We start from the raw sequence: 21,473 nt of genomic DNA, 5'->3' as shown, positions 1-21,473 counted from the left end.
TGTCTCCTGGCCTTGAGGGTCTAGCACAATCCTTCCACTGCTTAAATTCTTTTGTCCTCCTGGTATGAGAGGGAGTAATAGGGGATTTGTTGCTTTGGGAGGTAAAGAGAGGTCTAGATCAATTCTAGGTAGGACAAGGTAAGAAAATTACAGATTGGTTTTTTGTTTCTTTGGGGCTTTTTTTAATACACTTTCTTTCTTGTTGGTAAGAGGACTGGCCACATTCTCATATGGGGTAGTTTCCTTTCAGTATTCTTCAATTTGCCTGAGGCTTCCTAAAAGTAGAAGAAATGTTAGGGTAGGAAAGACTAGAAGGTACTTAGTTTATTTTTTACATCCTCATTTCCATTTTATCTCTGTTTCCAGATTCAGGGAATCTTGACTTTAATTATCCAAGTCTTTTCCCTCATCTAATCTAGCAAATTTCTAATTACAGTTGCTTTGTCAGATTGGGCGTTTGACTTCTCAGATTTTTAATTAGTTTTACAGAGTAAGTTAGAATAAGAGAATCTTAGAACTGGAAGGAACTTTAGAAATAATTTAGTATAACTCCTCTTTTTTTTTTTTTAATTAAATAGATTTTATAGTTGTCCTTTACTATCCATAGGGGACTGGTTCCAGGATCCCTAAAGACACCAAAATCCAAGGGTGCTCAAGTCCCTTACAGAAAATGGCATAGAATTTGTATAGCACCTATGTATATCTTCTTGTATATTCTAAATCATTGTAGATTACTTATAATACTTAATACAGTGTAAATTCTTGTTCTGTATTGTTTAGGGAATAATAAGGAAAAATGTAAATACTCAGTATTCCACATATTTTAGTTTTCTACTATTTTAAGTCCACTGTTAGAGGAAACTACAGATGAGGAGCCCATGAATTTGGAGGGATGACTGTATTTTTAAGAGCAGTTTTAGGTTCACAGTAAAGTTAAGCAGAAAGTACAGAGTTCCCATATAACTCCTGCCCCTCCCCCCAAAACCTCTCCCACTAGCAATATCTCCCACCAGACTGGTACATTTGTTAACAATTGATGGACCTACATTGATACATCAGTTTCACTCAAAGTTCATACTTTACAGTAGAATTCATTTTTGTATTTTGCATTTATGGGTTTTGGTAAGTTAACCCTTCATTTTACAATAAAAGAAGCAAAACCCAAAAGATTGACATGACTTGTTCCAAATGTTATAGTAAGTGAATGGTAGAGCTAGTCTACGAATCAATCTTTCCTTTTCTTTGTCTATGTCTCTCTCTTTTTCCCTTTCTTTCTCTTTTGAGAAAACATAATATTTACACATCGTACAGATTAAGAAGTTCAAAAGGCTTTATAGTGAAAAGTTAGCCTCTTTTTTCACCTTGGCCACTCTGCAAAGACATTTCTTTCTAAAAATTTCCATCTAGAATTGAACTGTGACCTTCAGTTTCAAGGACCAAAAGAAGTATTGTTCAAAGTGGTGGGAGTTGCAGATGTTAGATTTTCTGAATGCTACAGCTCAGACTCTGGTACACAGTGGAAAACACCAGGACCTTTGAATCAGACATACACAGGTTGGAGTATTTAACGCTTGAGTTGTAGGGATGAAATAAGGTAACTTTTGATAAGCTCATAGCATACTGTAGCACATAAGTGCTCAAAAAAACTCTGTCAGTTCCTTTTTGGCTCAGAGAAACTTTTTTTTTAAAAGACCATTTTATGCAATATGTTCTGAAAGCTTGCACAGTGCAAAATACTTGCTATATTAGGTAACTTGCCTTGTCTTTTTCTTCTCACATGCCTTAAACTCAGCACGTACATTAGAAGTTCTGGAACACTACTATCAAAAGGATCACTGTGATGTAGAAGGCAGTGTTTGACTAGTTTAATATTTAATAGAGGTAAAATCAAGTTCCAGCCTGTACTGAATTTGAGTATTCAGTCAGTTTGATTCTGCCCGGTTCTGGATGGGCCTATCATGTTTCTATGAAGATGAAGCCATAGATTAGGAAACAGTTCCATTTACTGTAGCATCAAAAATAACATAAATATGTAGGAATAAATCTAACATTTGCATAGCGCTGTGCATTTCACAAAATATTTGAATATGAAGTATCTTAATTGGTCCTCATGTCAAAATTATAAATTACAAATGAGAAAGCTGAGACTGAGAGGTGTAAATGTCCAATCCTTGTTTACTCATTCAGTGTGTGACTTGGAACAATCACCTAGGTAACAAAGACAAAATGTACACCCAAGTGTCCTGACTCTTACCTACACTGGCTTTGAGGGAGGTGCTAACAGCTAATGGGAATCACTCAGCTGGGTTGGTGGTGTGCTTGGGAGCTGAGGCAGGAAGGTCATGAGTTCCAAGCCAGCCTGAGCTACATCTCAAAACAACAAAAAAAAGGAGTCATCTCTGAAATGAGGAAAGAAACATATGAGGATGCCATCCATTTTGTTTGCTCTGAAACAGAACACATGTTTCTTTTAATACTTTTGACCATTTTGACCAAGTTCTTTTCTTTCTCTTTCAATCTAAATTTCTAATAAAATCCTTCCAGAGAAATTCCATCCTCTAGGTATTAAATATAGACAAACCAGCCAATATAAAATCCAGCTTCCTTTTGTTCAGTCTGCTTCCCTTTCCATGGCAAGTTCTGATTATGTTCAGTTAATTTGGCATTGACACACGGCTTTGAAAAAAAACAAAGAAAATGCATAGAGCATTGTAACTTCCCCACAAAAATAGAATTTTTGAGAGAATAAATGGCTAACTATTCTGCATTTAGATGAAGGCACTTAAGATTTAAGCATAGGTGCTCATCTCCTGACCATGGATCTGTGAACAAAAGCCAGGGTGTTGTCAGAAAGGAACGTAGAAGTACCCCAAATGAACAAAGAAATCCCTAGTCTGCATCCTTGTATAATCTGCTCTGAGCCATTGTAGCTCTCACAGATCATTCTGGCCTCTTGTTTTGACCCTCAGCTCTTCCTACATGTTTATACTAAAAGAACCACAGACTGAGGGAGAAGTTCACCTTTCCTTTGAAGCCACCTTTCACTTTCCCTCTGCAAGACTTTTTCTACCCAAACAATTGAAAAGCTACCTTCAGAGTCTGCCTCTCCCTTCTCTGCTTCAGCTTTCTCATCTCTTAGTATTTTGTTTGATGATCCCTAGTTGTATAAATGTCTTGAATAACCAGAAAACCTTTCAGCTAAATAGGATCCCATCTTTAAAGTACTGACTTCAGAACTGAGAGAAGAACAGAAATCAGGTGTTGATAATTGTTACATCTTGGTCAAGTTGAAGGATTAGATATTTCAGTTTTATTGGGAGAGATGGTTCTTTTTTTTTTTTTTTTTTTTTTTAAACTAGTCTTACCTCTTAACACTGAAGTACCAAAAGGATATAAAGAAAATTAGCACATTTGCAGTCTGGTCAGAGAATGATTAGACACAAAGGAGGCCTTAAACCTTGATTGATCCATCCCCCTCATCTTACAGACAAGGATACCGAAACTCAGAGAAGTCAATTGATTGGTGTTAAGTCACACAGCTGGTTAGTGGAAGATTTGTAAATAACCCCAGGGGTGACATACTAAACAGTCTTACCATTAAAAAAGAAACCCTCCAATGAAATGCTTCTTAGAACGTTGCCACCATAAGTAGAAATAATACTTGAGATACTGGGTTGTGTTTCGGAGCTTGAGTGCCGATCCCTCTTTGACTCCGGGGGCAAGGACGACTCTCCCCACTCTTCATACACTAGAAAGAGACTGTACGTAGCACAGCGCAGAGAAATTCCGCAGTGGCCAGAGGAGGCAGTAAGGTCCCATACGCGAGTGGGACAGGAACATCTTACCTACTGTGCTGATGCACAGATGACACGCGCAGGAATTTCAGATGCTCAGGGTTCTTGAGCCTGCTCTGAGAATGAAAGCACAGGCAGACTCCAACAGCAGAGGTCGGAAAGATTTTATTTGCAGAGAATTTAGTTGGAGAAAAGAGAAGAGAAAGACTGCATATTGGAGAATGCAGGGGGACCCGGCAACCGGTGATCCCGTGGGTCAGGGTGGGGAGTGGGTTTTATAGCCTAGTTTGCATTGCCTGAGGGTGGAGATGCCTTTCAAATGCAAACAGGCATTTCTTAGGGAGGAGAAGTGTCTCCTTGACCACTTATCGCCCTTTTGGGACTTCCCGCAGTCTGTCCTTCAGTCCTTCATTCCCCCCTCTCAATGGTAGCCCTAACTGCTGTTAGGGATTGGGACGATGAAGTCTGTTCAGTAACTGCTTCCTGCTGACAGGGGGCGATGAAGGGGCCCACAGCATCAGGGCTGTCCATGAGAGGGGTTGTCAAGGGGACCGCAGTAGTAGGTTGTTTTCATCTCCACCAGAGGCATTTGTAGTTTGATGGATTCTAGGCGAGAAGAAACAAACTTGACAAGTAAGTTTAAAACGCAAGGCCCAAACACAAGCAAGAGAATAATGGCAACTATAGGCCCCAGAAAGGGTAGGAACCAAGTCCTGGAGGGGAGCCAGGATTTTATTTGTTCCCATACCTGAGTAGAAACCTGAGTTTCAAGAGATAGCTCCCGGAGCCATTTAGCTTGTTGGAGAATGTAATCTGCACGTTCCTCTACAATGCTTGAAGTGTTTATATATGTGCAACAGGAGGTATTGGCAATGGCACATACCCCCCCCCCTTGCTTGGCCAAAAGAAAATCTAGGGCCAGGCGGTGGTCCATTACCATACAGGCAAGAGACGACAAAGACCTTTGCATGTCCTTAATGGCAAGGCCTACCTGGTCTGAGGTGTCCTCTACCACTTTGGTTAGGTTTTTTTGTAGTTACGTGATTGGCAATCACCCCATAGCTGATTCCAGCAAGGGCTGCAACTAACGCTGTTATCCCTAAAACTGTTAAAGTAACCTCCCTTTTATCCCTATGGGAAGCTGTTTCTGTTGTAGTTAGCATTTCTCTTTTTTTCCCAAATGGCTGCATGAGCATGCAGGATCAGGAAGGTATAGATGTTGACTCTGTTCTTTTGACAGTCTTAGGGCTTCTGTTAGGGCCACTAATTTTGCCAATTGAGCACTTGTATTAGGAGGAAGAGGACCTGATTTGAGGATGCCAAATTCTGTCACAACTGCAAACCCTGCATGTCTGACACCATTCTTGACAAAGGAACTGCCATCAGTGTGTAATTCTAGATCTGGGTTTTTTAAGGGCTGATCAGTTAAGTCGTGTACTTTCTCACACGAGTGTTTAGGATTTCCCTCTGCCTCTGGTAAAAGGGATGCAGGATTTAGGCTCTGACAGATTCTTAAAGTTATTTCTGTTCCTCCCAGAAGCTGGGCCTGATATTTAAGTAGACGGCTGTCAGATAGCCAAAGTTCTCCTTTTGAGTTTAAAATTCCCCCTAGGTCGTGTGGGGTATAAACCGTTAGGGGGTGGTTTCGGATAAGTTTCTGAGCTTCAAGCACTAGAAAGCTTACTGTGGCCATTGCTCTGAGGCATCCTGGCCATCCCTTGGCTACCTGATCTAACTCTTTGCTTAAGTAACCTACTGGCTGGGGAGTGATGCCCCAGAGCTGACTCACCACGCCCAAGGCCAGTCCTCCCTTTTCATAGACATATAATTGAAACTTGTCTTGTACTGGGAGACCCAGGGCAGGAGCTATCATAAGAGCCTTCTTTAACTTGTGGAATGCATTTTCTGACTTGTCATCCCATTTAATAAAGGGCTGGGTATCCTTCTGTGTTTCCTTAAGGATTTGATATAAGGGCCTGGCTAGATCTGCATATCCCAGGATCCAAATTCTACAGTATCCAGTGACACCCAAAAAGGCCCTCAATTGTTTTAGAGTTTTAGGTAGAGGAAATGTCAGGATTGGACGGACTGTGTCTTCTCCTAGAGACCTCATTTCTTTCTCCAGGACAAGACCTAAATATGTAACCCTAGACTGACACAATTGGGCTTTTTCTCTAGAGATCTTATAACCTCTATCTGCTAAGAAGTTTAGTAAGGACTCAGTGGCACGTGAAATGACAGGCTCATTTGGTCCACAGAGCAGGAGGTCATCTACATATTGTAGCAGAGCAGCTTGTGGGTATTGCCAAGTCTTGGGTTAGTGCTAACCCAAAGAGGTGGGGGCTGCCTCTGAATCCCTGGGGGAGGACAGTCCAAGTGACCTGTCCAGACTTCCTTGTGGGGTCCTCAAAGGCAAAGATAGGTTGACTTTTAGGGTGTAAGGGAATGCAAAAGAAGGCATCTTTTAAATCCAGGACAGAGTAGTAAGTAGTACCCAGAGGTATTTGGGCTAAAAGTGTATAGGGATTTGGAACTACAGGATGGAGAGGCACTACTGCTTCATTGATCAGGCGGAGATCCTGGACTAGCCTCCATTTGTTAGGTCCCTTCCTAACACCAAGAACAGGAGTATTGTATGGGCTGGAACATTCTATTAGCAGTCCCTGTCTCTTTAAGTCTTTGATTATGGGAATTAGCCCCTCCTTAACTCTGGCTTTAAAATATATTGTTTTTGATGGGGAAACCAGGATGGGTCCTTGAGATGAATTAGGACTGGGGCAGCTGTTCGTGCCTGTCCCACAGTGTGTCCATCCGTCCACACCGTGGGGTCTACTTGTTCCTCTATTAGGGGCAAGCAAAAGTACTCTCCTGAAGGTAAAAGTAGCTGTACCCCCAATTTGGATAGAAGGTCTCGCCCTAGCAGAGGAGTAGGGGTTTCTGGGACAATTAAAAAGGAGTGACAGAAATGGAACTCTCCCCAGGAGCATGCTAAAGGCTGAGTGAAATAATGTTCTAGAGGTTGGCCTGATATGCCTCAAACAGTAATTTTCTTGGAGGACCTGGGCCCGGGAGAGAAAGGAATAGCTGAGATGCTGGCTCCAGTATCGATAAGGAGGCTGACCTTGTGCTTTTCAATTGTGAGTAAAACCCGGGGCTCCCCTGTTTTTATGGTGGTCAGAGAAGCCTGTATGGGAGGCCCTGGGACCCATCATTGGGTGGGAGGCTCTGACCTCATTTCCCCTGGGAACCGGGGACAGTGTGCCTTCCAATGTTTTCCCCGACAAATGGGGCAGGGTCCCAGAGGTACCCTCCTAAATGGCCTGCCTGTCCACATTGAAAGCATGTCCTCGGGTTTGGACTTTGCCCTGGGGGAGCCTCTCGGAGCGCTGCGATCTGAGCCTCCTCCCGCTTATCCTTTCTCTTTTCCCTTTCCAGGTCCTTCCTTTCTTTTTCTAAGTCCCTGTTATCGTATACAGATGTGGCTACATGGACCAATTGTTCCAGATCTCTGCTCCCTTCAGCCACCAATTTCTGAAGCTTTTTATGGATATCTGGTGCTGACTGTGTTAGGAATTTATCTTTTAGGACGATTTCCTCTTCCTGTGACTCTGGTATAATGTTGGTATGCTTTTGAAAAGCATCCTTAAGTCTCTGTAGGAAAGCTACTGAGTTTCTAAGGGTCCTTGCTGTACAGCTGTGACTTGGGAGTAATTAAGAGGTTTTACCTTGGCTCTCCTTAGTCCCTCAAGAATGCAGTGGATGAAATGATTACGACTCCATTCATCCTTGTCATTTTCAGGGTCCCACTTAGGGTCATACCTAGGCACTGCCTGATCTCCTGTTGGAATTGGGAATGGAGGCTCCCTTCTAGGTATCCAATGTCTTTGTCTTTCTTCTCCCTCCCCCTCCTCCTCCTGTGAGGGCCCAGTAGGAGACAGGCCTGTAGGGCCACTTTTATCTAAGTGATAATTGTCTCCAGCTGTGACTGCCTGATCTAGAACCTGCTGTTTCTCCAGAGAAGTGAGGGTCTGAGATAGCAATAGCATTACATCTTTCCTGCTCAGTTCAAAGTTTTGCCTGGATGTATTGATCTGGATTTTCTGTGTAATTTCCTAAATCCTTTTTTATTTCTTTAAGTTCACTCACTCAAAGGAACATGAGCTGTGTCCCCTCCGGGAATTAACTGGAGGGGTAGAGTCCTGTGGGACAGCGTCTAGCGTGTGAGGTGGCTGGGTCAGGGGGAAGAGGGGGAGCTGATGAAGCATTAGATGGGTTTTTTTGCTCAAGGGAGTTTGGGGGCTTTTTGCAAAAGGTTACCATGGTCTGGGTATCTAGCCTGCATTTGTTTAGCCATTCTGGGTGGTCTCTTAGGAAAAAGAACAATTGAATGTATGGAACTTCGGTCCATTTTCCCTCCTTTTTACAGAACATATCTAATGAAGAATGGTATTATAATTAATGCTCCCTCCTTCTGGCCATCTTTCCTCATCTCCCAGAGGATACTGTGGCCAAGCCTGGGTGTAGTAAAACTTGAGTTAATAAGTAGGCAAGGGGGGATCCTTCCTGGATCCTTGAGGCCTGATTTCCCATCTAAAAAGGGAAACAAGGGAAAATTGGTCACCTTAACAGAGGTTTCTCCTTTTATCTAAGCATCCCCAGATGAGGAGAAACTCTGGTGGGAGAGGGCGTCCCGCTCTCCCTTGCTCCTTCCACTGCCACTCGTGGGTAGAGTTGTGGAGGATTTACAGATAGATATCTCAGTTGCACCCACCCCCCTGAGATGATCTTTGACCAATCTCTCATCTATTTTGACTTGCCTGTTTGCCCTGCGACCCAAGTAGGCCTAGTTCTCTTCTACCAGCTGAGTGCTTGTAATTAAAAAGTAACTCTATCAAAGTAACCAAGAGGGCTTGCAAGGCCAGAAGGAGGACCCCTTTAGAGGCATGGATGGGAACTCTTGATTAAGTTGACTTTTGTTTCCCTATATATCCTGTGAGGCATATATGCTTTCTGTGAAAGGAGAGAGAGCATCTGGAGGCTTTTGCTCTGACAAGGGGCAAAAAAAAAACGGAGACCTGAGGTTTTTGCCTTTTAACTGTTTTTTTTTTTTTCCTTTCCCTGAGGGCAGGCTGCGGAACCTGTTTAACCAGTTAATCTGATGCTTGACAAAGACAGTCAAGCCTAAATTGGAGACTAGCACTTTCTGATGCCTGTAGGAATTTTCCCAAACTCCCTGAAGAAAGAAGCTCACTGCTATTTACAGCAAAGGCGGGGAGGGGGACACTCATCCTGAACTGCCTGGGAAAGGGGAAGGAGAGGCTGAGGGTTGGGAAAAAAGAGAGTTTCCAGGCTCAACACATGAGGGATTATTGATCATCCCTGCTGTCCAGGTCGATCCTGCCCAAAGGCAGTACTGGAGCACTGGAAGCAAGAGGTGACCTCCACCCTCAGGCCACGGAAACCATGAAGAAAGCATGAGAGATCTGATTGTCTGTTTGCCACGGACATGGCTGGAGAAGTCCAAGACTTAGCTGCCTTTGGGGCCTCAGGGCGGGTAAGGAAGTTGCATCTCCAGCCTTTGGGTGACACCGGGGAGTGCCCCGGCCAGAACACCTTTTGTGGCTTGAAGACAAACTTTCCTTTCCACCAGCTGTTTTCGGACCTCCCCTTAAGCTGGTCAGATCTTGAAAGAGAGTGTTAGCGTTTAAGGAGAGGAAAAAAAAAGAAAAAGCCTCGGTGCACTGAAGTTGAGTTCCGCCCACGTAGCATTGGCAGTGCAGTACAAACCCCTGCCCAGCCTCTGAGTTTCCTCAGATTGCCTGCCGTACAGCTGTAGTGGGCTCGGACCTTTTCCTCAGTTTCCCAAGGAAGAAACCCTCCATAACAAGACAGAGAGAGAGGGAGAAAAGGTCGACCTGAGAGTTCCACCGTAGCTAGGCCGTGGTGGGGGGTCTCTCCTGGAAAACAGACTCCATTGGAGTGCCGGACGCTCACGGTCACATTCCTAGGCAGTCTCCCAGTTTGGCACAACCTATACCGACCTCAGGTGAAAGCTGGTGCCTTCGTGGTCGCCAAATATGATGCAGGGATGACACGCGCAGGAATTTCAGATGCTCAGGGTTCTTGAGCCTGCTCTGAGAATGAAAGCACAGGCAGACTCCAACAGCAGAGGTCGGAAAGATTTTATTTGCAGAGAATTCCGTGGGTCAGGGTGGGGAGTGGGTTTTATAGCCTAGTTTGTATTGCCTGAGGGTAGAGATGCCTTTCAAATGCAAACAGGCATTTCTTAGGGAGGAGAAGTGTCTCCTTGACCACTTATCGCCCTTTTGGGACTTCCCGAAGTCTGTCCTTCAGTTCTTCAGTGCCTTCACTGTTTCTTTAGTCAGTAAGTCATCAGCCTAATGTGGGGGAGATTGGAAAGAATTAACCCCAGCATTTTCTCTCATATGTTGCATGACTTCATAGGAAGGATTACTACTTTTTCCTTTCTAGGGTATTTGGTCAGTCAGTGCTGGCACCAAGAGATCATGGTACAGCATTGACTAATCAGTCTAGCCACCCATGTCCCTGAGTAGGTTACTAAACCCAGATCAAGAGTATCCACATAAAGTAACTGGACTCCACTTGGGAGTGGAAATAGAGAGTAATGTTGGATGCCAGGTGCAGAGTAACTTTTAATCTGCTTGTGAGTTCAGCTGTGTGCAAGAAATTGGAAAGAAGAGGCTGTCCTTAGAGAGGGCTGGCCAAGTCATGGCCCTGGAGGCCTACTGAAGAATATAAGAAGCCTCTCAGTAGGAGGAAGGGGAGGAGGTTATGTAAGCTGCTGTTCATGGTGCCACTTGGGGGCTTTAGCTCTGCCTTGCAGAAGTTGTAGGGTGAGGGTTAGGAACAGCCTGATAAAATGGGATTGATTGATTATGAGGATGGGACAACTGGGATAAAGATAGCATGGGTTAAAGATGGAAGCAACGAAAATATCACTAAGCACAGAGGAGGTAAAAGTAATAACAAGTTGGGTGTGTTGATGCATGCCTGTAATCCCAGCCTGAGGCAGGAGCATTGTAAATTAAAGGCCAGCCTCAGAAATGTATTGAGAGCTAATAATTGGTTAATTGATAGGAATGATAAAGAATATTCTTTCTCTTTTTTTGGTAGTACTGGTGTCTGAACTCACTCTTGCCAGGCAGAGGGCTATTCTCAATTGTTCTTTTTCTCTTCGTACCTGCTTTTCCCCTCATCACTATCCCTTTAACCTGTTTTTATTTATTTTATTCTTTGGGTACTGGGCCTACACCTTGAACCACTCAACCAGCCCTTTTTTGTGTTTGCCCTGCCTGGCCTCAAAATGTTATTCTCCTAATCTCTGCCTTCTGAGTAACTAGGATTATGTGTGTGAGCTACCAGCACCTGGCTCATTTGGGGTATTCTGAAACAGGGTCTTGATGTGTAGTCTAGACTGATCTTGAACTCATGATCTTCCTACCTTAGCCTCAGTGCTGGGATTATAAGTATGTAACACCATACCTGACCTTATTTTTTTTTTACAGCACTTGTCTCTATCTGTTGTTATCAAGTGATTATTTATTGTCTCTATTCTCCACTAGAATGTCAGCTCCTTTTAAGCAGAGACTTTGCTCAGCACTGTTTCCACAGTACTTGCCAGTATGCCTTGGATACCACTGGCACTCAGTAGATATTTGATGATCTTTACATAAAAATAAATAGTATGGGGCTGGTTTAGTGGCTCAAGTGGTAGAGCACCTGCCTAGCAAGTGTGAGGCCCTGAGTTCAAACCAATGTTGCCAAAAAAAATTTAAAAATTCAAATAAACAAATATTATGTGTGTATAACATTTGCATTTTTTTCATAAGTGTAAAATAAAAGTTTTCTATTAGAAAATTTGGAAAAGTTTGAAAGAGGAAAATAAAAACTTGGAGGAATTTATCAACAACAGCATGGGCTTTCAAGAACTGTGCTTGATTGAGTTCATGTTTAGGTGCTTCAGCCCTGCCAAACCTGTAAACAGTGGAGATTCATCTGCCTGTTTTTTGTTTTTTTAAGCAAAATATGCTGGTAAAGAAGGATGGCTCCACAGGGATTACCTCAGAGAACACAGGATCCAAGCCAAACAATAGGCCCTTACGTTATCTGGGGGAATCTCTTCTTTTACCTCCTGTAATTGGTGATACCATAATTAGGCTTGCATATTACATCTGAACACTGCCTTACAAGGCACTTCATTTAGTTGGGCTTATGGAGATTAGATCATGCACAGGAAGCTGGCTCTTTGGTTATCAGGCTCCACAGAGGAGTCAGGAGGCTTAAGGAGCGTGAAAAATTAGGGTTGATTTAAAGGGACAGGATTTGCTGGAAAGCACAGAGATTTTTGCAGCCTGTACCAGTGCCTCCATGACCTTTTGTTCTCCATAAACAGCATCAGTTGCTACCATAGGACTCTTTCTATAAATAAGGGTATTTTTGAGCTTCCCTTTCCTTGTCTTTAAATAGGGTTGCTAAAATTGACTTTGGAAGATTGTTGTAATTTTAATGAGCTAACTCTTTAAAGAATCTCGCATAGTACCTGAAAAATAAGAAAAAAATAAATAAAATGAAATAAACTACCATAGTCCCTGGAACATATACAGAGAACATAGTCATTGTCAGTTCTTCTTTCTCCTTTTATCATCATTATTCTTGGCCACACTACCAGATTTTAATTAATTTAATATAAACAGAATTAAAATTTGAAATCCTATTGTGTTTGATTGGAGTTTTGAATAACATTTTGCACTTCTTTTAGACACTTCAAATTATCTGCCTTAAATTATTATAATTGATTTACTGGTTTTATTCTTCCTGCTACATTACAAGCAATCCAAGAGATAATGAGGCTTATTCGTTTTTATATTCACTACAGTACCTGGGACAGTGCTTTGAACCCAGTGGGTGCTCAGTAAAAGTTTGTTGAATTGAATGCATTTGTGCTAGCCTTTTGAAAGGTACAACTAAAATATGTAGCATAATTATTGCTTATAAAATTCAGCATTCTCACACATTTAACTGTGGAAAGCTAGGGCATTTTCTTTGAACCTTTCTTGCGCTGGAGAGAATAGGACCTGCCTACATGGCAGTTACATCTTAAGAGAGATGAATCTAGAGTGAAATATGTTTCATTTCAAATCTAGGCTGGGTTTTTTTTGGTTTTTTATTTTGCTATTGTTTTCTGGTGCTGGGCATTGAACCCCAGGTAAGCACAGACTTTACCACTGAACTACAATACCCAGCCCCTCAAATCAGACTCTTATTTTTTCTATTTGGTGGTAATTCTTAATAGCAGGCCTTCAGCAATAGAACAATTATTGTTCAGATAAATAATAGGCAGGAGACTCGGAGGAGCCAAAATTAGAAAGGAAGAGATCAGAAAACAAGTTAATTTATCCATTTTGCTGGGCAGTTCTTTGGTGTCCTTGCTTCAGCCCCTTTCAGCCTATCTGCCATTCTCAAATGGCTTCATCATTACATTGAGCACTCCCTTAGAGCTAAAATATCATTTGTCCCTTAGGAAGAGAGTGTTACTAAGATAATACTCAAAGCCCTGCTAAGTGTCTGGTGTTTGATTCCCATTGCTCTGGCCTGGCAGCCATGGTACATCATGGTACAACTCATCGTGTCTTTTCTGTAGGTGTACGTGGTGGGGAATGAACCTCTCACAGTGTTGTTGGATTCCCTGATTCCAGTCCTGAGAGTGCTGTTTTCTCTCTACTGTTTTACCAAGCAGAGTGTGTCTCACCTAAGGTATGCAAGAGCCTTGTTTGCTTATAAATAGAATCTTACTTGTTTATAAATAGTGAAGTCTTCATTTAGACTACTTTGTTATTTCCTTTCAAAGTCAGGAAAGTGTTTGGGGATCCTCTTATACAGCTTTTCTAGAATAAGAAGAATTTTGCAGATCAAAGGGGATTGAATATAGTTTTTAGACTGACTTTCCTTAGCCTCTGTCCTAGACATCAGAGGCAAAATCTGTTTCCATGTATAAACAGTTACTGTTTGATCAGTGAAAATTGCTGCAATTACATGTCTAGGAAGGAGGAAATAGGGGATAGATTGCAATGAGCTTGTGGAGAGTTGGAAAACAAGTTTAAAAACTGGATGTGAAAGTAGCACATTGTAAGTTAGCCTGGGATTTGAGATTAGTGATGCAGTGTTATTTAGAAAGAAGGAATTTCTCAGTTATCCAGAAGTAGGACTCAATTTGTGCTAGCTATGTTTTCACAATCATTTGTGGAAATAAGTTGTTTCTTCCTCCTGGTACGATTTATATTCTTTCTAAAGTCTGATAAAACTCAATCTTGGTGTCTCCCACGTGTGATTTCATGTGCAATGACAGTGTGTCTCCACAGGGTAACTATGACACTAAATGTTCATTAGGTGTCTAGCCCAGTCCCATGAAAAAGTCAGCACAAATGGTGGCACTCCTTAGTTTGGTTGCTAAATGGTGAAGGAGATACTCAGTCCTGTCAGTCCTGCATGTTATTTAGAGCTCACATACTGCCTTTGGCTTTTCGGCATTTAGTTAGCACATCCTTGTAGCCTACAGCCATAGTGACAAGAAAGAATGCAGTAGGACATGGAGGCTCCAAGTGTGTGAATTTGACTTCAGAGGATTGTCCATATAATAACTTGTTTTAGTTTTAAAACCCAAATCCTCATAGCACTATACGTCCTCATCAAAGACTAAGAACAATCTGAACATTTATTCCATTCCTCTCCAAGTTGATTGGCAGAGATAAAAAGGAGATGAGAAATCAGGTGTATATATATATATTTATTTATTTATTTACTTACTTATTTATTTTGGTGCCACTGGGGTTTGGACTCAAGGGTCTCACGCTTGCTAGGCAGGCTCTCTACTACTTGAGCCCCTCAGTCAGTCCTTTTTTGTGTTGGGTATTTTTGAGATAGGGTCTTGCAAACTATTTGCCCCAGCTGGCTTTGAACCAGTATCCTCCTGATCTCTGCCTCCTGAGTAGCTACGATTATAGGCCTGAGCCACCAGCACCTGGCGGAATCAACAATATTTTGTTAGTATGGTGTTTCTTGGCCTACCAGCTGAAGGACCTATTGCGAGTGGATGGTTTTTATCAATGTAAGTTTTCATTCACAGCACCTGATCCAAAGGCCATAGTACACTTAAAATTCCGCGCCCCCACCCCCAACAGGCACACATACACACACACACACAGACACACACTCTCACACACTCACATGGAGCTCATGTGGCATATCAGGGCTGTTCCTAGAGCCAAGGTTTAGTCAGTCATTCATTGAATTTCAGGACATTTGCATTCTGGAATTCATAAGATGCAGACTTTCCTGCATTTCAGTAGTACTAGGTGATTGTGCCAGCATTTAGAATACAGTGGAACCTGACAGTCTTTCTTTCCTTTTTTATGTTAGCTTGTTAGATGCATAGTGTAAGATGACAAGCTCTTTCATAGCTGCTTTTTATGCCAGGTCATTTTGCCAAGAGATCTTATTATGGATCCTGGGGAAGCTGGAAAGGAAGAAGGCAATTGCCAGCCTGGAAGGATTCGCAGGATTGGACAAAACTGTGCCCTCTCTCCATCCTCAGTGCCAGTTCAGAGCTGCTACCCAAGGTGGCATTATGATTGCCATCAAAGAAGCCACTAAGTGAGTTCACCCATCCTCCTCTGCTATCTCTCCAGATTTAATTTTACCCCAAAAGGCCATTCTGTGACTCAGCCACTAAGGGGCACTAATAGAAAAGAAACCAGAGACTCAAGTAGCTGAAGTGCTTGCTATTTATAATCTCTTCCAGGTTTTCTCCAAGATGCCAGCTAATAAGAGGCACAGTTTACTGGAGTCTCACAGCTCTGCATCACAAACCCACTTACTTCTCAGAGTCTTTGCCAGTGAGTCAGAGTAAAGGGCAGCACATGCTCACCCTTAACACCAGAATAATCCAGTTCTATTTCTGACTTCCAAAATGGTGTGTGTGTGTGTTCACAAGCAGGCAGTTCTTAAGGGAAATTTTCTGACAGCTATTTTTATGGTAACTTTATGATAGAGGTTTGTTTCTCAGAGGAATTGGTTAGGAAGAACTTAGTAAATATTAGTAGAATGGATAATTTATTTCTCATCATCTCACAAATATTTTACTTAATTTTATTTTCTGTGGTGCTGGGGAATGAACCCAGGGCCTCATACATGCTAGGCAAATGCTTTACCATTGGGCTACACCCCAGCCCCACAAGTATATATTTTAAATTTTAAAATTCCTTTGAATAACATCTAAAAATATATTTTATACACTGTATGTAAAATCCTTATATTTTATTTTCACTTTTCTAGATGACCTATGGAGTATATTAGTACCTTAGAATTCAAGTTCCTGTTGGTCATAAACCGTACAGTATTTTTTTTTTTGCAGTTCTGGGGTTTGAACTCAGGGTCTACACCTTGAGCTACTCCACCAGCCCTTCTGTGAAGGGTTTTTTCAAGATAGAGACAGGGTCTCTCAAACTGTTCCCTCAGGCTGGCTTCAAACTGGCTTCGAACCACAATCCTCCTGATCTCTGCCTCATGAGTAGCTATGATTACAGGTGTGAGCCACCAGCACTCGGCACCATGTAGTATTTAGCTAGCCTAGCTATTCTATTGGATTGCACGTCACATGCGAAGTGCTGCTGTTTGTTGAAGTGTTTGAACTTAATTTTATATTCATGATTAATTTGGTAATGCTTTAAAACATACTCTCAATATTAAGGAAAATAGAAAAACACATAGATCTCAAACAGAATTATCAGAACAAACTAAAGCTTCTAATTTACTGAGAGTTGTTGAACATTAGTAGACTTGTGGTTACAATTTTGCCCATAAACTGAAAGAGTTTCAAGTTATTTGTCATGTTTATTTAAAAAACACTTTGAAACTATTTTGACCTGGGACCAGATTAGTGATGGTATAGAGAATTTTACAGTATTTAGCTTAGCAGTTGTAACTTACTCCTTCTTAACTTGTGTTTAGTATTCTTAAGTGCACATATGTCAAAACCCACAGTTCTTATTTAAATTATAGTTTCTCTTCATAGTAGGAAAAAAAACATTCATGGGCAGTGATTGAATGACTGTCCATCCACTGCCAGAAGTAAAAGCTCCTAAACCTGGGGGTCTCTGCATTGGTTTCTAGGGGCCTATAATCCTCTTGAAGTTATACACACAAAAAACAAGTTTTTTTTTTTTTCTGAAAATAGGATCCAGAGCTTTCTTTAGATACTTAAAAGTCTGCATTTGCAAAATGTTGACAACCATTATACCAGAGAAGAGGAGAGAGAGAGATTGAGATTGAGATTTGTTACTTGCTCTCAAGGTCCTGCTCAGGATGTGATGCTAGTTTCCCAAGGACAGGGTCAGGAACCTTGGTCCATATTACCACAAACTTTAGTCTGCTATTCACCTGGCAGAAGTTATCAGTGAGAAGTTTATTTAAAGAAACTATATGGGCAGCTTAGATTTCACATTCTTTGGATCCAGAATTTTTACTTTTCTGGAACTGTAACTAAATCCAGTTATCTTAAATTGGTTCTTCATTGATGAAATTTTAAGAGTGAATAAAATAGTGCTTCTTAAGCCAATTGTCATATCTTCTTAAGAATATTTGAACATAATACTTCTTTTTGCAGGCTCTTTACCACTTAGCCACACCTCCAGCCTCAATAATAAGGTTTTTTTTTTTCGATGGTTCATAGAAGCTGAGAAGTGATGTTTATCCATTTCAGCTTTTCTTCTAGCATAAAATGTGGTAGAGAAAGACTCTGAAAGTTCTGGAATAATACAGTAATAATCCCAAGATAAATGTGTAGGTTATTCATTCTGCTAGTAGAGTATGAAGGCCAATCTTACTCGTGAACTGGCAAGTAGGGACAACCTGCCCAAGGAGATGGTCTGCCAAATTAACTTTAGTAATTGTACTTCTCAGGGAAATGAAGCAGCATCTGTCATTTTTTTCTGGTTAGTTTGAAAAAAAAGATATGCTCATTGTTTGATCACAAAAATAACACATTTTTTGTATAATACAAAAACACATAAAGAGGGGGAAAAAACTTCTCTCCACTGTTCTGTTACTGTTTACATTATTTTAGTTTTTTTTTTTTTTAAGTGAATCTTCTCTCTCTCTCTCTCTCTCTCTCTCTCTTTTCTTTTCTTTTTGGTGGTACTGGGTTTGAACACAGAGCTTCATACTCGTTAGGCAGGAATTCTACTGCTTGAGCCATGCCACCAGCCCTTTTTGCTCTGGTCAGGGTCTCACTTTTTGCTGAGGCTGCCTTGGACCAACAGGATCTCCTTATGTATCTCAGGTTGACCTTGAACTCTGGTTCATCTCCCAAGTGCTGGGATTATAGCTATATACTACTATACCTGGCTAACTTTCATATATTTCCTTCTCTCAACTAATCAGTTCATATGTGATGAGACTGATTGCATCTCTTCCCATAATGATTGTGTCTTTTTCCACTATCCATAACTCTTTAGTGGCTCATCAGAAAACCATCAAAATTCCTTTTTGTTTTTTAGGTGGAACTGGGGTTTGAACTTAGAGTTTTGCACTTGCAAAGCAAGCTCTCTATTGCTTGAGCCACACCTCTAACCCATTTTGCTCTTGTTATTTTGGAGATGGGGCCTCTCAAACTATTTGCCCAGGTTATATTGAAATCCTCCTGGTATCAGCCTCCCAAGTAGCTAGGATCAAAGATGTGAACCACTGGCACCCAGCTCAAAATTCCTTTGGATGTTATTTGCAGCCTTCGCTATCTCTGTTCTTCCTCAGGAACCAGAATATTTAAATACAACTTTGATTTCTTCTTGCTTTTGTAATTTATGAAATAATAGTAATTCTTCAACAGCCATTTTAAAAGCCACTTCCTTTATGACTCTTTTCCTGTTTGAGCAAATGACCATGCAGGACCTAACAGCTAAGTTTCTGAGAATAAATACTTTAAGTTCTTCAGCATGGAGAAATAAGAAAATAGGTTAAACAAAATTTTTTGCAGTCTCTCTAATGATTAACTATTGAGATAGCATGTTACTTTAGACTGTTACTACAGGGTTTCAAAAACATTATCTCTGGGTGACACTGCCAAGATTAATCTTATCCTGTGTTGCAGTGTTGAGGATGAGGATGAAGCCCTGTACCAGAAGGTGTCCTTGGAACAGAGTCAAGTGGAGCATCTTGGAGACCTGCTATCCCATTGCCAGGAGTGTGGTTTGGCAGGAGACTTCTTCATCTTTTGTTTGAAGGTAAGAACTCAATACAGATCTTGGTCAGCTTTATTCTTAGGTAGTTCCTTGACATTTCAATTTTCAAGGTATTCATGATTCCAGGTTCTAAAATCGAAGTCCCAATTAGGGGAAAATGAGCAAAGGACATAAGGGTAATTAATTTTTTTGGAAGTTTTTGGGTCAATAAAAAGAAGAAATTTACCTGCAGTGGTACTGATGGGATCTAACTACTTTCCAAGGTAATCTGAAATGTTAGAGATAAACAAAATAGAATTACCCATCTATGAAAGGGTTAATCTTTGCTCTGTATTTACAGTAAGAACTCTTGAAGTTAATAGCAGGTTTTACAGTTATAGCATAATCCCTTATCCTTCTGACTGTTGTTCTGTCAGGTATTTGGAAGGAGATTTGGCAATTCTGCCTCCCTCCTTCACTCCATAGCCACTTGAAGCCTTTCCAGGTTTGTTTCTTTGTTCAGTGGTTGTGTTTTTTTCCCCACTGATCTCCAGTAGTCACTTGCCCATCATCTTATGACCATCTGATAGCATCAGCTGGTGACCTCAAGCTCTGCCTTCTCTACTTTTTCCCCTGATGACAGTGTCTAACTGAAGAGAATGTCTGTGGAATTTAGGTTGGGTGGGTAGGTGAGAATTCAAGGAGGGAATTAAGGCTAACATTTCTAGAATTTCAAGTAGGCAACACTTTTTTTTTTAATTGCTTTCTTACCTCCCATGTTCACTTCCATCCCAAAGCCTAGCCACTCATTCTGAGTACATTTTAAGGAGATATGTCCTTATTTATATTGCTTTAAAAAAAATAGTTTAAAAAAAGACATATCAGTCAGGCATGGTGGTGCATACCCAGCACTCTGTAATCCTAGCACTCTGGGGATGGAGGCAGGAGGAACTTGAATTCAAAGCTAGTCTAGGTTATAGAGTTCCAAGCCAGTGTAAGCTACATAGCAAGACCCTATGTCAAAAAAAAAAAAAAAAAAATCAAAAAGCTTTACTCTAAACCAGGGTAACTCCACCTTGGCATGATTGGCATTTTGTCACAGATAAATTTTTTTGTGGGGGTTGTCTTGTTCATTATAGGATATTTAGCAGTATCCCTGACCTCTACCACTAAGTAAGTGCCTCTGTTACCCCCCAATTATGACAACCAAAAATGTCCTGCAGACATTGCAAAATGTCCCCTGGGGAGGAAAATTAAGCTGAGCACCACTGCTCTAAGCTGTCAATTACTGTGGTAAAACACTAATTGTTAGGGAATTTAAGGTTTTTCCTTCCCAAGAAAATTTACAAAGTAGGGGGATAGGTGAAAGCTTACAAAATAAGCGATTATTCATTAGTAGTTTACTTCCAAATATCTTTTTTTTTTTTTTTTTGGTGGGATAGGGTTTAAAATCAGGGCTTCATGCTTACAAACCAGGTGCTTTACAGCTTGCTCCCCTCCAGTCTGTTTTGCTCTGTTTATTTTGGAGTTGAAGGTCTCATGAACTATTTGCTTGGGCTGGTTTCCAACCATGATCCTCCCAATCTCAGGCTCTCAGATTGCTAGGATTACAGGCATGAGCCACTGGCACCCAGTTTAGTTCCAAATATCTTAAAAGAAGGGCATCTAATGGACTCTAAAAGGACTGGCAAAGTTATGTGGCTTGAGTGCTTAATTCAAGGAAGGCTAGCAATAAAGATCATGAAAATACTGATAAACTAAGAAGTCTGTCAAACCTGTTCCTTATAAGTATGCTTTTTATTATTATGAAATCTTAAAAGTTTATCTACATGGTATCATTACGTACACACTATTCTCCAACTTACATCTTTCATTTAACAGTGTCTTTGAGATATATGGTGGGTTTTAAAAAAATTTTTGTTTTAAATTAGAGATAAGGGGGGATGAGGGAGGGAGTGGGGGGGGTAAGGGTGGGGGTGGAGGAAGGGTGGAGAAATAACCCAAACATTGTATGCACATATGAATAAAATAAAAATTAAAAAAAAAAGAAAGATATTCTATCCCCCCCCAAAAATTTATGTTTTTTTATTTTTATTTTATTTTATGTTTTTCAGTACTGGGGTTTGAACACAGGGACTTGTACTTGCTAGATAGACACTACTGCTTGAGCCATGCATGCAATCCTTATCCGTTTTAATATCCAAATAGATCCAGTTCATTTATTTTAACTCCTGTGATACAATAAATACATCACTTTTTATTCCCTTATTACTGTGCATATAGGTTATCTCTGATTTTTTGCCTTTTTGTTTTGTGTTTTTGGTTTTTTAAGACAGGTCTTGTTATGTAGCCCAAACTGGCCTGGAACTCAATCCTCCTACCTCCCAAGTGCTGGGATTATAGGTGTGCACCACCACACCTGGCC

General features: G+C 41.1%; 1 protein-coding gene across 3 annotated transcripts in view; it reads left to right on the top strand.

Annotated features, from left to right (window-relative positions):
- The window catches only part of Tango6 (transport and golgi organization 6 homolog), a 174,502-nt gene that overhangs the window by 25,154 nt on the left and 127,875 nt on the right, over nucleotides 1-21,473 (top strand). For all 3 annotated transcript variants that reach the window (XM_074055760.1, XM_074055759.1, XM_020175326.2), the window contains 3 exons: nucleotides 13,477-13,589; nucleotides 15,309-15,485; nucleotides 18,979-19,111. In XM_074055760.1, the coding sequence (XP_073911861.1) occupies nucleotides 13,477-13,589; nucleotides 15,309-15,485; nucleotides 18,979-19,111 (423 nt within the window). The remainder of the gene's footprint in view (nucleotides 1-13,476; nucleotides 13,590-15,308; nucleotides 15,486-18,978; nucleotides 19,112-21,473) is intronic.

This window comes from Castor canadensis, chromosome 15, assembly GCF_047511655.1.
Source record: "Castor canadensis chromosome 15, mCasCan1.hap1v2, whole genome shotgun sequence".
NCBI classification, from domain to species: Eukaryota; Metazoa; Chordata; class Mammalia; order Rodentia; family Castoridae; genus Castor; species Castor canadensis.
Note: the sequence above shows the minus strand (reverse complement) of the source record. Positions and strands in the feature narration are given on the sequence as shown.